The sequence below is a fragment of the Terrapene carolina genome, unplaced genomic scaffold (assembly GCF_002925995.2).
Source record: "Terrapene carolina triunguis isolate 2854851 unplaced genomic scaffold, T_m_triunguis-2.0 Scaffold232, whole genome shotgun sequence".
In the NCBI taxonomy this organism is placed as follows: Eukaryota; Metazoa; Chordata; order Testudines; family Emydidae; genus Terrapene; species Terrapene triunguis.
The window spans coordinates 4,964,205-4,981,788 of NW_020664583.1; the positions used below are offsets into that span (position 1 = coordinate 4,964,205).

At 39.6% G+C, this 17,584-nt stretch overlaps 1 protein-coding gene across 1 annotated transcript in view; it reads right to left on the reverse strand.

Annotated features, from left to right (window-relative positions):
• The window catches only part of IARS (isoleucyl-tRNA synthetase), a 220,978-nt gene that overhangs the window by 23,266 nt on the left and 180,128 nt on the right, over positions 1-17,584 (reverse strand). Inside the window, exon 30 of the mRNA XM_024195652.2 lies at positions 15,883-16,059. Coding sequence (XP_024051420.1) covers positions 15,883-16,059 — 177 coding nt within the window. The remainder of the gene's footprint in view (positions 1-15,882; positions 16,060-17,584) is intronic.

The window sequence follows — 17,584 nt, forward strand, 5'->3', positions numbered from 1 at the left end:
TGTGAAGTGCTATGTAAAAACTTCTTAAACCCCCTGGAATATGGAGAGACACACATAAACTGTGGGCTGGTTTTGTTCTCCTGCTTCTTACCCCAACACCCTAAAATCAGAAACACCCTGCAATTAGTCAGAAAGCAAGTTCTAAGCAAGCAAAAACACCTTAATCATGGACTATGCTATTTAAGTAATGCCTAGCAATGACGCAGAGCATTCTCTTCTTGACAGCAGAAAAGTCAGCATTTCCTGGTAATGGATTCTTCACATGCTTAAAGCTTTGTTTTTTCTTTATTCCTATTCAGTTCAGGATTCTTCCACAATAAAATTTGCAGAAGTGGACAGGGTAAAAAAGAAGGCAGGTGTGTGTTCTTTTGGGGTATACAGAACCTTATGGTTATTGGAAGCACATTATTTTAACAATTCCCAGACCTACTCCCCGAGTCTGAAATTTATTCAGACACATGTCTGACAATAACTGAAAAAAATATAACTGATATCCTATAGCAGGTATAAAAATAACCATGTAATAATATACATTATATTATTTGAGAACTGGTATGGAATCATGTAAATCAACAGTATTTTAATGCATACATTCGAAAAGAGCTAAGGTTTTCGTTACAAGCCAACCTTTTTCTATCAGAGGGGTAGCCATGTTAGTCTGGATCTGTAAAAAGCAACAAAGAGTCCTGTGGCACCTTATAGACTAATAGATGTATTGGAGCATAAGCTTTCGTGGGTGTATACGTCACATGCGTCTGACGAAGTGGGTATTCACCCACGAACGCTTATGCTCCAATACATCTGTTAGTCTATAAGGTGCCACAGGACTCTTTGTTGCTTTTTTCTATGGCACTCACAATGGTATCTGACTACCCCAGAAATATTAATTCGCTCTTGCATCACCCCCGTGAGAAATGGAAATAATTGTATTTTCATTTTGCAGATGGGGAACTGAGGGATAGAGAAATTAAGTGACTTGCCCATCATCATACAGAAAGTCTGTGACAGAGTTGGAAAAACAAAATGTAGTTTGTAGTCTCAGTCAAACATTAACTTTCACGAAAGTTATAGTTGTACCCCATAGGATTATTTTGCTAGCTATTATATCCTACTAATCCAGCCAGCGGTATCAATTAATGTTTCTTTTTCTGAAATTAATCCATTTTATTCTTATATTTTATCAGTATTAATTCCTTGGAATTTAGGATATGTTGCAGTATAAGCACAGTGGATTCAGGAAACAGCACAAATATTTGGTTTGCCAAGTGATGATTGGGTTAAAATCTTACAGCTTACAGTAAATCGAGCCTTATGGAGCACTTTGCTCCCGGAGTTTAGGAAGGGCGAAAAGTCTTTTTCAGAAACAGTGGCCGTGCTTGAGTGTAATCAGCATCCTGGACAAACTGGAGTGGCTATCCTGTCTAATTTGAAGCAAAAGCCAAATGAGTCTCCCCACCAATTTCATCTTTGGTTAAGTGTAACCTGGCGCAGTCACATAAAAGAGGACACAGAGGATACACAGTATGTTAGCTTGTTGGTTAATAATTCTCTTCCCTATTTAAGGGAAATGGTTAACATGCTTATCCATGATGGGACCTCTCTGGAGGAGGCCCTGGATTTGCTGGCCAAGGGCCATATCCAGGGAAACCCTAAAGCAGGTCAACGTGGAGCCCCAATTGCAACCCTACAAGAGCCACAGTCTATTCCTATAGTAAGGATTGAGGGTCCTACCAGGGCACCTCAAGGGCAGAACCGGATGAATCCTAGGTCCCCTCAATCTCAGCGCAGGGCCAATAATTACAATTCACGAAACAATCGACAAGGGTATGCATTTGGACCCCAAAGAGGGCCTCGAGATAGTGTTCCTTTTTTTGCAGGTGCTGCACAGAACTCTTCTTATCCTCAGGGTTCTAGATCCCCACCGCCTCGTCAGAAGGAGGACCTCTCAGTGGTGTCTATGTTCAAGGCAGTGCAGCTAGGATATCCGAGAACTCTGGACACGTCTGAATGAGTTGGTGTTGGGAGATCAATGTCCAAATCCTTTAAACCAACCAGTGGCCTCTATGGACTCAAGCCCTCCTCCTGATTGGGTGGCTTATTCTCAAGCAGGGTCGGCTACCCCTGAGGAGTTGGAGATGGAAGATCCTGAAGGCAACCCGCCTATCCATCCCATAGATTACTTCGCATGATGCCAGTTGGCCCCAAGGAGCATCACAACCTCTTTGGGAAGAGATGCAAGTTGAAGACCCACGATATCTTTAGTGGTAGGGGGCCGCCACCTAAATTTTGTTGTAGATACTGGAGCAGCAATCAGTATAATTCATGTGAAGGATCCTAGATCCTCTGTTTTGGCATCTGGGAAAACAAAGATATTATCAACATTTGTAAACTACCAAGTTATGGCCATGCTATCTAAACCCATCGAAGGACAAATTGGTCACCTGCGCAAGACCCATGTCTTTGCGTTGCTCACATTGTCAGACCCAAAAAGTAAATCTGTTGGGGTCTGATTTCCTAGGTAGGCAGGAATGCGTTATTGATTTGGCTAATCAGTCATTGTGTCTTACTGTAGGACAAGAGTTGGGTTGCCCACTAGTGGTCATGCCAGAGTGTGGATATCTACCTACAAAATCTGCAGGAACATTTAAATCAGATCCATCTGCAGGTAGCCGCAAAATTGGGGAAATCAAAATCCAAGGCGAAGGCCTACTTCAATAAAACCCAAAGAGAGAATACTTGCGAGGTTGGTGATCTAGTAATGCTGTTATCCTACAAAGCACAGGCTGTGTAATCGGTGGATTGGACCTTTCTGAATCATGGATAAACTCAGTTCAGCAGTGTACAAGATTAGAGTAACAGGAGGCAAGCGTACTAAAGATAAAATCTACCACGCTAATCAGTTAAAGCTATATCAATCATCTAGGTCCCAGGAGCAGCTTGCTTCCCAGGAGCTAGCTGAATCGTCTCCTAAAACCCCCCGTAATCAGAGTTCAGAAGATTGCAGTCATGAAATGGACATTGAGATTTCTGATCTGCTACTCATTCATCTTTGCACTGAGGGTAGGACTAAGCCAAAATCAAGACTGCCCAGGACCATAATACCCAATGACGCCTCCACACTCAGGTATTTGAACATTTGAAACGTATCGCACCACCAACAGAGACTGAATGAACCACTGAACTTACTTCAAAGCTATATGCCAATTTGCTGGAAAATGGCTCTACGGACTCATTCCCACATCTTGTAAACATCTTAAGTGTTGATGCGATGGTGAATATTGTTTGGAGTTGGAAAGAGGAGACTAGATTTTCACCTTCACATGATTCAAAGTCAAAAGGATACAAGGAAATCATAAGTTAGCAATACAAACAAAATCAGGGAAAATTGGTCACAGCGATAAAACGGCGGACCAAACTATCCTCCTGGACTAATGATACAATATTCAAAATACATCATGTACCCACATATATGTCCGACAGATATAGAGCGGGAATTTGTACAATTCTCCAACCATTGCCTAATAATTGCATTTGGTAGAGCCATACTAAATTAATTGTTCAACCACCACACGTAAATGAGTTTCCAGAAATTGTAAATTTGGATCTCCATCCTGAATTCAGCAACCATCCAATCCAGTACATTACAGGAATTAGAGGGGAAGAAGTCACCTTTAAGTATCAATTAACAGGGGTGACATCACTGCCATCAAGTGGTTGGGAAAAAAATTCAGCCATCAGATGAGGAGTCAAAGCGGGGAGGATGTAACACCTATATCTTCACATTAACCAATTCCACATCCCTCAGACATGGATTTCCCTATGGGGATTGGAAACACAAGGCTAATTGTGAAAACTCTGTAACCAAGGAAATCTAACTTTACACAAAGTAGAATATGAAGATGAAGGGCTATATGAAGTCTGTCTCATAGCTACCTTTCAAACTAAATTGGGAGATAAGAAATACATATTGAAGATGACTTTTGAACTTAAGGTCCGCAATCCAATAATTGACTATGACTATGACAACACTATTGGTGATGTATTGATTAGTCCAGCAACAAACCCAGGACCAGCCAGTGGTCTCACCACAACGCCCATGTTTGGTGTATTAATTAATCAAGTTCGATTTATGCATATTCCTGTGGTGTTAAACTTGTCCAACTGGCGTCTAGGGGAGTTTGAATACTTCAAACATACCAAAGTAGCTTCCTTTTTCTCAGTACTCGTGGATAAGATTGTAACTTATCAGCAACAAGCACGAGGCGTATTAATGTTGGGGGTAGATAATAAAACAAAATCATATACCTCCAGGCAAAAACGTAGCTTAAACCCGCTGGGAGGTCTGGGATCCATATCAGGACTATTTGGTTCAGGGATGTCAATGTGGAACCGTATAGATGTTTGGAAAATCCGCAAACATAAATTAAGTGTTACAAGAGGAAGCTAATCAAGTGATGAATCCAATGTTGCAAGGCATAAAAGGGCTATCACAAGAGGAACGTTTTACTATTTATAACATGCATGACATAGCACGACTATTCAATGACACTCAATCCAAAATTAACCAACTAATTGCTCAAAATAATGATCGGCAAAAGGACCAATCATTAGGAAAGGAAATTATTTGTTCTGCATATGGGGACTATGTTATCAACACTATCGCTGAGGCGTTACAATCCCTAGAATTGGGAAGGATCCCCAATCTAATCAAAGATGAGCAATTATTAAATTGGTATTGCCCTAAATGTTTTGAAAGGCCTGAAGGGGAGAGAGCTGTATGTTTGAATGCATGTTCGCATGTATCCATTGAAACTATGAGACAAATGGGGTCTGTGACACGACATCCCAACCGAGACAGTTGTTTATCTTCTCAAAATTGTGTTGTAGCACGATCCTTGTACGTTTCATTCACAGTCTCTAACTGTGTTTGACTCAGACAAGGATGTGTATAAGTGGTTGGCTGCAGTACAGTCGATAGATCACCTCGAAGACAGCACCTATAAGGAACGTGTCAATGTGCCTCCCTTGGTAGTCTATCACACTGCAACCCAAACATGGAAAGTTCCGCAGATGGCCTGTTGCTCTAAAAAAGGGCGTCAGTATATCTGCAGATGTAATGTGTTTGAGGCAAATACTATCTTGTGTGGACTGCAGGGACAGCTCTAGAATCAATCATCGTTAGAGTGTATGGTCCAACTAACCAGATGGAAGACTCCTATGGAGAGGGTGACCTATGCTGGAAATGGCCAATTTTGCATAGTAACGAACCAGGAAAGTTTCCGATATGGCTCCTTGGTGTGTCAGGTCACAGATCCAAACTTCTGTTTTACTCCTAAGCAGTTTACCTCAATTGGAAATCAAGTAATTTCCCCTATTCCTGCCTTTGAAAACACAATTATTTTGGAATCTGATTCCTCCTATCAGGATTTGACTATCCTACATACCCCAACATTTTTGGTACATATTCCCTCTCTGGAATTACAATTAAAACAATTGGTATCCCGAAAGGAAACCCACCTTATCCAAATAACAAATGACGTGGATAAGGCTAAACAAGCAGTTGTCCAGTTATTAGATCGGGAAGGCCAAGAAGTAGATTCTCCCTGGGAGGAAATTGGATTGAAAGGATGGATTATCATCCAAGGTATTGCAACCGGGATTGTTTTCATCATTGTGAACAATGCTGTTCTCATAATCTATGATCTATAGCATGGCCATGCTGGGTGACATTTTAAATTCTTAACACAAACTGTGTTCAAATTAATGCTGATGCAGGATGCTCTGGAGAGATCCTTTTATTTGGAAACAAATATAATCTGGAAATAGAGACAAACATGGAACTACCATTTACATGGTGGCTTCTCTTTTCAAAGAGCTGGGTTCTAATATAGGAGGTATGAGAGCCTAACTTAACTGCCTTTCTGATAAGAAGCACAGGGATGCGTTTTGAGGAGGAACATTTTGATTAGATGACTAGAGGCCCAAGGAAGGGAACAAAATTCATCTGGGAGGCTTCTTGTCCATTATGAGTCTAGAGGCTGTCAGTCATGAAAGCAGGAGGAGGAGCTCTTGAGGACGGCTCTCTCTTATTAGCAATTAAAGAATCAATACACTGAATCATGTACTTGTCCATCCCATAGTATTTTCCACAATAAGGATATTAAATTTTGCCATTTGTTAGAACAAGCCTTTTGGAAGACAGTTTGCTATGAGATGTGAGGTTGACGGCCTATATAAAGAGCTGACGATCAGGGTGAACATCAGAGAAGGGATGAGGTTAGTTCAAACAAAATACTTTCAACAAAAAGAGATTAAGCTTGATTTCATCTTGAGTCTGCATAGAAGTTCAAGTTCATACAAAACTGTTGGCTTAACAACAAATTGCACTCAACTGTTCATAAATTTAGTAAAAACCAAGCTGCTAGCTTTCAATTAATCTGCAAGGTGCTTTGGGGATCTATATGCACCTTGTTCTTTAAACTTGATCTGCTTTTTCCACTTTAAGCATTTTAAAGTTATATAACCTTATTCTATATCAGTGTTGACATGAAAAGCACTTAGTGAGTTCAACAAACACACAAGAAAGTCTATGTATAAAATAGTTTCAAATTCATATTGGACCTGATTTGCTAACACCTCTGTATTTATCCACTTAACTGCTGTATGCACAAAAATATCTATAGGTATAAATTAGGGATATATTTTGTGCACAAAACTACATTATTTGAAAATATTGAATACTGAATACAGGTTGTGGTAGGTAGCAGTTTGTGTAACAGAATTTACACACACACACACACACACACACACACACACACACACACACACACACACACATTGAGCAGTAACTTGTGAAAAGAAAGGTACTATACAGTTGTGCACATCTACAGTAAAAGCTTTAACACGCAATGAATGCCAAGGTACTCTTTCATTTAGGGCACAGCTAACAATTTCTCTTTAATTTATAAAAGGTCTCCAACCTCTCCTTACCACCGGGTACTCTAGAAGCAGGAAACTTCACAAATGTTAATGGGGACTAGATTGGAGCCATATTTTTTTCTCTAAATAAAATCATTACTGTGATTGGAGTTCAAAATCTAAACTAAGGAGAAAGTTTTCAGTGTTGAGCAGCATGGTTTTAAAAGAAAATTAAATGAAATTAAGCTACTTTTCCTCCCCCTTAAAATCTTCCAGAGACTATAATGAGAATTCCACACTCAGAACTATGTCAGTGGGTATGCTCCTCGTGTGAAGAAAATCATTACATTTAGCTAGAAGCTGGATTTTTCTGCTCAATGTAAAATGCAGCAACTGCTTGTGGCCCAGTGTTGCCAATTCTCTTGATACTATCACCAGTCTTATGTTACTTGGTGTTTCTCTTAAAGCCGCAGGTTTGGGACTCATTTGAGTATGCACAAATCTCAACATTCATTTAAAAAAAACAAACAAAAAACTTTCAAGTTTCTAGCCCTCGTGGTCAATGAGAAGACCTCCATCACCGATGGATTGTAGTTTCCTCAGGAAGTCAGTAGTATCTCGAAGATAGCTAGGAGTGCTGGTAGCGTAGGGTCTGAGGAGAGAGTCCACATAACCAGACAAGCCTGATGTTAGGGTGCCAATGCTACCATACTACTGACTTCCTGAGGAAACTACAATCCATCGGTGATCTTCCAGAAAACACCATCCTGGCCACTATGGACGTAGAAGCCCTCTACACCAATATTCCACACACAGATGGACTACAAGCTATCAGGAACAGTATCCCCGATAATGTCACAGCTAACCTGGTGGCTGAACTCTGTGACTTTGTCCTCACCCACAACTATTTCACATTTGGGGACAATATATACCTTCAAGTCAGCGGCACTGCTATGGGTACCCGCATGGCCCCACAGTATGCCAACATTTTTATGGCTGACTTAGAACAATGCTTCCTTAGCTCTCGTCCCCTAACGCCCCTACTCTACTTGCGCTACATTGATGACATCTTCATCATCTGGACCCATGGAAAAGAAGCCCTTGAGGAATTCCACCATGATTTCAATAATTTCCATCCCACCATCAACCTCAGCCTAGATCAATCCACACAAGCGGTCCATTTCCTGGACACTACTGTGCTAATAAGCGATGGTCACATAAATACCACCCTGTACCGGAAACCTACTGACCGCTACACTTACTTACATGCCTCCAGCTTCCATCCAGGACACACCACACGATCCATTGTCTACAGCCAAGCTCTAAGATATAACTGTATTTGCTCCAATCCCTCAGATGGAGACAAGCACCTACAAGATCTCTATCAAGCATTCTTAAAACTACAATACCCACCTGCTGAAGTGAAAAAACAGATTGACAGAGCCAGACGAGTACCCAGAAGTCACCTCCTACAAGACAGGGCCAACAAAGAAAATAACAGAACACCATTAGCTGTCACCTTCAGCCCCCAACTAAAACCTCTCCAGCGCATCATCAGAGATCTACAACCTATCCTGAAAGATGATCCTTTACTCTCACAGATCTTGGGAGACAGACCTGTCCTCGCTTACAGACAACCCCCCAACCTAAAGCAAATACTCACCAGCAACCACACATCACTGAACAAAAACACTGACCCAGGAACCTATCCTTGTAACAAAGCCCGATGCCAACTCTGTCCACATATCTATTCAAGTGACACCATCATAGGGCCTACTCACATCAGCCATACCATCAGGGGCTCGTTCACCTGCACATCTACCAATGTGATATATGCCATCGTGTGCCAGCAATGCCCCTCTGCCATGTACATTGGCCAAACTGGACAGTCTCTACGCAAAAGAATTAATGGACACAAATCTGACATCAGGAATCATAATACTCAAAAACCAGTGGGAGAACACTTTAACCTGTCTGGCTATTCTTTGACAGACCTGCGGGTGGCTATCTTAAAACAGAAAAACTTCAAAAACAGACTCCAACGAGAGACTGCTGAGCTGGAATTGATATGCAAACTAGACACAATCAACTCAGGGTTAAATAGGGATTGGGAATGGCTGAGCCATTACAAACATTGAATCTATCTCCCCTTGTAAGTATTCTCACACTTGCTTCTTATCAAACTGTCTGTACTGGGCTATCTTGATTATCACTTCAAAAGTTTTTTTTCTCTTACTTAATTGGCCTCTCAGAGTTGGTAAGACAACTCCCACCTGTTCATGCTCTCTGTATGTGTGTATATATATCTCCTCAATATATTTCACTCTATATGCATCCGAAGAAGTGGGTTGTAGCCCACGAAAGCTTATGCTCTAATAAATTTGTTAGTCTCTAAGGTGCCACAAGTACTCCTGTTATTTTTGCGGATACAGACTAACATGGCTGCTACTCTGAAACCTGTCATTCTACAATGAAAGGATTTCAACTTTTTTTTAAGTAGTTATTGATATTTGACAGTTAAGATGACCAAACACCTATAGCAAAGTGCAAACACAGTAGAACTTAAGAGTTATGAACACCAGAGTTACAAACTCTGACTGGTCAACCACACAGCAAACTTGGAACCAGAAGTACGCAATCAGGCAGCATCAGATTAAAAAAAAAAGGAAATATGGTACAGTACTATGTTAAAAGTCCTACTTCTTGTTCAGCCAATCACTAAGAGAAACAAGTTTGTTTACATTTACGGGACATAATGCTGCCCAAATTTTAATTACAATGTCACCTGAAAGTGAGAACAGGCGTTCTAAAGTGCCTTCCAAAAATCTGAGAGGGATGAGATGTGGAGCATGCTTTCAGAAGTCTTAAAAGAGCAACACACTGATGCAGAAACTGCAGAACCCAAACCACCAAAAAAGAAAATCAATCCTCTGCTGGTGGCAGCTGACTCAGATAATGAAAATGAACGTGTGTTGGTCCACACTGCTTTGGATTGTTATCAAGCAGAACCCATCATCAGCATGGACACATGTCCTCTGGAAAGGAAATTGAAGCATCAAGGGACATGTCTTTAGGCATGTAAATATCTTGCGATGCCAGCCACAACAGTGCCATGGAAACGCCTGTTCTCACTTTCAGGTGACATTGTAAACAAGAAGCAGGCAGCATTATCTTCTGCAAATGTAAACAAACTTGTTTATCTGAACAAGAAGTAGGACTGAGTGGACTTGTAGACTCTAAAGTTTTACATTGTTTTATTTTTGAATACAGGGTTTTTTTGTAAATAATTCTACATTTCTAAGTTCAACTTTCATGATAAAGAGATTGTACTACAGTACTTGTATGAGGCGAATTAAAAAACAAAGAAATAGTATTTTTCACAGTGCAAATATTTGTAATAAAAATAAATATAAAGTGAGCACTGTACACTTTGTATTCTGTGTTGTAATTGAAATCAATATATTTGAAAATGTAGAAAACATCCAAAAATATTTAAATAATGGTATTCTATTATTGTTTAATCACACGCTTAAAAAGATCAATCGCGCACTTAAAAAGATCACGCAATTAATTTTTTTAATCGCTTGACAGCCCTAATGTAAATGGTAACCAAACACAGATTAACAACTTAAATATATAGAACATCCATACATCAAGGAAAACTAAACACAGATTAACTTCAATGTGATTCATTTGTTAAAAATTGTCTGTTTATTACTCTGATTTTTTCTTTTATTAAAACGTTTGCATTTTTTAAATGTTTACTATGAAATAGCTTTTTCAGTGTATAAATTTGAAACTTGCATCAATTCTTAGCCAATGTTTATGAGTGACCTACCATGAATGTAGATTTTAAGTCAACAACAGCTGTCAAAACTCAGTTCAACAAAGATCAAGATTTTGTTGTGTGCTTCCATTGGCCCATTCACCATTTGCAATAGTCACTCAATTTTTCCCATATAAAATTTTATCTCTGCTAAAATGCTTTAATTTTTGTAGTCTGATCTCTTTTCATCATCTTCACATGACGAGCACTACCCAACATAACCATGTCACATGTGCTCTGTAACGAACTAGCTGTTAATTTCAAAAATAGCTGACTGTTCTTTCTGCTATCTGCAGAACATGTTCAACACAGCACATCTACAAAGAAACCAGCACTTTTCTGCCAGGATCAGCTCTCAACATCACATAGATAGAGAAATTTAAAAAATACTCTTGTGCTCATCCTTAGATATTCTACGATACAAATGTCTAAAAACAAAATAAGTTGACCAATATCACTGCTCTACAGCCAAAATGCTTCTGAAATAAATGTAGTCAAACTTTACTAATTCTGGGTCACTGAGAACGAAAATGATGCTTAAAATTGTTGATTGGCTCTAGTTTTCAAGATATGCTATTGGGTCAGTATATACGACCCTTGACTTGGGAATGGCGGAGGATAAGTGAGTTATAAAGGGAAGGGATCTCAATTTAAACCAGAAATGACTAAAATACATCTTTGACTGGATCTATGATTAGATCTATGACTGGGTTTGGACAGTACTTGCTTTTTAGGCAAAACAATGAATGATGCAATCTGAAGCTGGTATTGCGTCATACATGATATGAATTGCATCATGTTATTCCTAGAAGTCATGGATGATGCAATCATAACGAAGCTTACATCACTCTGCTGAACAAATTGCCCTATATCAGCTCTAGAAATCATACAGTGTCGTGCTCTCTTATTTGTCAGTGTTTGATTTTGCAAAGGGACACATTTCTGTTTAGCCAAAGTGAGCAGAGATGCCTCGTACTTGTGTGAACAGTGCAGATAACTTCTGCTATGTTTCTGGTGAAGTGACTTTTGCATCACAAAAGCGCAGTATAACCACTATGGTTAAGAAAGCCCATCACCTTTATTTTGGCTGCAAAATTGGAGATCAGGACAAGAGGCGGGCCCCACACATATGCTGCAACACTTGTGCAACAAATCTTCGCCAGTGGTTGAACAGGAAAAGGAAATCTATGCCTTTTGCAGTGCCAATGATTTGGAGAGAGCCAACAGATCATACCAGCAATTGTTACTTCTGCATGGTGCCTCCAGTTGGGAAAGGTGTCTCAAAGAAGAAAAAGTGGACTGTGCATTATCCAAACATTCCATCAGCTATACGCCCAGTACCCCACGGAGAAGGACTGCCGGTTCCTGATGCACCAGAATCATTCTCACTTGAGTCAGACGAGGAAGAGGATGAAACTTCTGGTCCTGAACCATCAATGTCACAGGACCCACATTTTCTCCCATCCTCCTCCTCTGAACCACACCTCGTAACACAAGGTGAACTGAATGACCTTGTCAGGGATTTGGAACTACCCAAGAGTAAGGCAGAGCTGTTGGGCTCCAGACTACAGCAATGGAATCTCCTGGCAGGTGATGTTAGGGTTTCCATGTTCCGTGACCGTCAAAAGGATCTTGTCCCATTCTTCTTCATGGAAGGTGATCTTGTAGCCCGCAACAACATCGATGGTGTGATGGCAGCCCTCAACATCGTTCACGATCCAGATGAGTGGAGACTGTTCATTGATTCATCGAAGACGAGTCTTAAAGCTGTTTTACTGCATAATGGCAATGTTTTGCCATCAATTCCAGTTGGTCATGCAGTCCATATGAAGGAAACCTATGACAACATGAAACAACTTTTGAGGTGCATAAACTATGACCAACATCAGTGGCAGCTTTGTGGCGATTTGAAGGTTGTTGCTCTCTTGCTTGGTCTGCAGACTGGATACACAAAGTACTGCTGTTTTCTCTGCGAATGGAATAGTCGTGCAAGAGATTCCCACTACATCAAGAAAGATTGGCCACTCCGACAGTCATTGGAGCCTGGGAGGAAAAGTGTTCAGCATCCACCACTTGTTGAATCAAGGAAGATTTTGTTACCACCCTTACACATCAAGCTGGGTCTGATGAAGAACTTTGTCAAGGCCATTGACAAAACACAAGCAGCTTTCAAGTACCTCCGTGGAAAATTTCCAAGGTTAAGTGAAGCTAAGATAAAGGAAGGTGTCTTTGTTGGTCCTCAGATTCGTGAACTTCTTCGAGATGATGCATTTGACCATGCACTGCGTGGCAAGGAAAAGACGGCATGGAAAGCCTTCCAGTTAGTGGCAATAAATTTTCTCGGAAACAACAAGGCAGACAACTACAGGTTGTTGGTGGAAAACCTCCTCAAGGCATACAAAAGCCTTGGTTGCAACATGTCACTAAAGATACATTTTTTGCACTCTCATCTAGATTTTTTTCCACCGAACTGCGGAGCAGTGAGCGACGAGCACGGCGAGCGATTTCACCAGGACATTGAAACAATGGAGAAACGCTATCAGGGCAAATGGAGCCCATCAATGCTTGCAGACTATTGCTGGACAGTGGCAAGAGATGCTCCATTTAATGAATACAAGAGACAAGCCAAGAAGCGCCGAGTAGACACTGAATGGGACTAAACTACGTACATAATAGTTTTTTGCCTTTTGTTTCATAATAAATTTTATTTATATAACCCTTTTGCTGATTTTTAAAGTGTTACATAAACAGGACAAGTGAAATATCATGTAAAGCAACCATAAACACATGAAAAGACCTAGGTTTACAATTTATGATTAAAACTCTACTATCTACACAATATACATAGACATAAAATGTAAAAACTTAAATATCTTAGAAACAGTAGCCAATCAGTTGTTTTAATTGTCATATTTGAATTCAGCACATCAAAATACATAATAAATAGCACATTTTATCTCTGAAGCAGACGACTTCTCAAAAATTGTAGACCAGTGTATTAAGCTAAATACAGTACTCAACATCGCAGTTATGCCGTAAACACAAATGTGCCCCACAATCATACCCTCAAGCAAAAGTCTGAGCAAATAGATGGACTATCCATGAGGCCTTGAAAATCAGATCTTATGGAAAGCACTTTAGAATATTGTGCCTCATTCATCCCATTTTTACAAACCATCTGCACAATTTCATTCACACTAAATTCACTATTTCCAGCTGTCCTACATTCTCCAGTGTTTGCGCTCAGATTTGGACTCAACTTTCTAAGGTCAAATCTCCAGTCAAGCAGCATCTAGCTCCATATTTATGACAAACTACTTGCCAGTTCTCAGTCTTTTACTGTGTTCTCACCAACTCTTACATCAGCATGTTCTCTAATTTTCAGTCAAATATTGCCCAATGCCTTTGTCAAGAGATAACTAACTGTGTTGAACAAAGATAAGAGATCGCCTTGTTTGAAACTCTTCTGACCTTACAAATTCATTCATAAGAAAAACAAATATGTCCCTCTGTATCAGTACAGGGTCAAAAATGATTCACGAATATCTACCTCTTCGTTTTCAGATATTCCCAGGGCATACATCATTTTGCAGATCAAATCATTAAGTTACTTTATGTCTAGACTCTTCCGCCATGTGGGCTTGTCACTCTTGTTTAATGTGACACACAAGCACATTCTGAGCAGAATAGTGAGATAAAGGCATGCTCAAGACTAGCTTTGGTCCAAGGAGGCCAAATATCTACTAAAGCAAAGGAAGAAGCTCGACTTTGGTGCTGAAAAATGTAAGCCACCTGGCAAAAGCTTCCAAATTCCTGCTCTGTATTATCATGCAAGGCTAAACTCCAAAACTATCACTAAAAACTGGGTTAAAATGGTTTTTTCAAGCCTTATAAAGGATTTTAATAAAAATTAGACTTGATTTTAATGTAATACCATCTTTATCACACATGCAAGGGCAAAATACCCCTGGATTCACACTCTATTATAATATTTTTGTGCAAAATACGCCTAGTGAGGTATCATTTAAAAACTAACAACACATAGATCATCAATATTTTTGTGTAATGTATATACAAAATGTGCATTAAGAGTTATGAACATTAGCTGAAATTATGACCATAATGTGTTTACCAGACAAGTCTGGAGAGGGGGTAAACTGGTTTCTCAAAGACAAAGGACAAGCTGATGCCTCTAGACAACTGTTAAAGTTGATTAGCAATCACTTGTCAAGTGGCCATTCTTTGGCAATGAAGGGGGCCAGGAACAGATCGATCTGCATTTTAGTAAGCAACAACATGGAACCTCTTTCATGAGACTCCATCTCTGTCCTCACATCAGGAAGGAACGTTATCTAAGGGTAACGCTCAGGAAAATGCATGTCAAAGGGTGACTGGACTATAAAAGCGAGGGGTAAAAACACCCCAAGCTTGCTCTCATTTAAGACGACAAAGGAATCAACCCTTTAACTTTGGGGAAGTTCCTGACTTGAGAATTTGGTCACACAGTGCTGCTGGGAACCTGTCGTAAGGATTTTTCCTTGAACAAAGTCTAGCTTGTTAAATTTTAACTAGCAGAAAGCGTTTTTTCTTTTATTTCTCTTGTAATCATTTCCGACTTTAATGTCTTATACTTGTACTCCCTTAAACTCTCTCTCTGTAGTTGAATAAACTTTTATTTAAATCAAAGCTAATCCAGTGCTTTGTTTAAACTGAACTGTTTGGGTAACTTCAGTTAAAGTAGAGTACTGTGGCATCAGATCCTCTATAAGGCCTGAAGAAATCATTATTACCCAGTTTTTATTCATAGCTCTGGAGCCTGAGCCCAAACATCTGCACTGCAATTTTAGACCCACAGCCCAAGTCAGCTGACACAGCCAGCTACAGATGTTTTACTGCAGTGTAGATACACCCTAAGTGGCCTGATTTTCAAAGATACTGAACACCCAAGCAGAGCCCCTTGATATTTTGTACTTAAAATGCTGGCTATGGCAATCTGCAGGTCTGAAATGGTTACAGCCATCTGATAAAACCAACAAGGAATGTCAACATGTAGGCCATCGTCTGTAGTCCAATGTATCATTCAGTTTAATCTGAACCAAAAATACTTTCAAGCATGTAGTTCAATGTATCATTCTTACTTGGGTTTTCTCTTGAATGAGCACTTCTCTTGAAGTAGGCACAGGGTATGGCTTCAGGGCAGTCTTTATTGTTGCAAAAATGAAATCCGTATGCTCCTTAATAACAGAATCCAGGTAGTCACCTTCAGGATGTGATCTGTAATATACAGTAATCTCATCCGTAGGAACTAGATTGCGCTGAAACAAAATCCAGAATTTCAGTTCAGTGACAGCAAGTTTATATGTACATATACAACTTCTGTAAGAAACATGCAAGTTAAAACTTTTTTTAAAGTATTTTAGAAAAATATCAGTCATATTTCTGTTAGTATGGAACTAAACGTTTTTCCTGAAAACTGAAAACAAGGCTATTCTTTTGACAGAAGCAGAAAGTATCCTTCCAGTCAACTGAATGAATATAAATAAACACAATATGTTTCTGAATCAAATGAACTAATTTATAGATATTCAGTTCTTCATGATGCTAAATAATTCAGATAGGATTAAAACAACATGTTAGTCTCAGACCAAAGCTTTTAACAAGTTAAACTGTGAGTGATTCTGCAGCTGTCACAATCAAGCACTGAAATTTATATATAGATATCTTAAAACATATGGCAGTAACCTGCACACATAGTGCTGGATGCACATCAGTGTTTCGGACCAGTACCTCACATGAATTATGAATTACAATTTGTTGGGGCAGGAACTCAAACTCCCCAAGCCTCTGAACAGTACCATTCTTGCTACATCGCACTGCAATATGTTTTTGAAAGCTTAGGATGTTTCTAAATAATTCATTAGGAAAAACAACCAGACTTTAACAAAAGGAACAGGAATGAAGCAATGGAAATTGTAGGATGTTTTTTAGCAATGACAGTTATAATAAATAGAGATAAAAAAAAAATATGGGGTTTAGTGACCAGATGGGAAGAATTTATGACCCTAGAACATTCTGATAGTAAATTTAACTTTTGCAATAGCTTCTGTTAAAGGGTAATTTTCTTGCCTGTATTCTTTCCTATTTTTATTCTGTACCATCATTGATATCGGTGTGTCAATCTTTATGGATGCTCTCTAAAGAATTAACTCTAAACATATCAGACAGATTGATTCCCCAGAACCTATCCCATGAATAACAGAATCTCAATCCTACACTCAGGAAAGACTACAAATGGGAGTCAGTGTAGATATATGTACAATCTGGCCACAATGGCTGTGGAGTATTAGCTTTTACTTGTGGATTTTGAAGCCATTATATTTTCTTGCACGGGCTATACAGTACTATAGGTCCTGTCCACATTAAGAAAATCTGAACCAGGATAGTCACACTGATGCATATGCCTAATGTACATTGGTGCGAAGTGGAGTTTCCATTGAGTGGAGACAGTGCATATACCTTAGGGGCGTGGCACCACGCTAACTATATTAACATAGTTATACTGGTTCAAATTGCCTTAACATAGACAGGGCTCTGGTTTGGGAAACTAGGCCAAAAACAATGTTTCATGCAACAAGGAAGAGAGAAATAAATCGGCAAAATACTTTTGTCAACACAATGTCAGACATTCCCTCGCACATTTTGGTAAAACACACATTTGCTTGTGTGAATGAAGACATACGAGCTGTGGTGTCTTCAAGTATGATGATCGCAGCCAGCTCATCTCTCTGTCACTGATCCAGCTGATGCAGTCTAACTCACCCAAACTGGGGCAGAGATCTC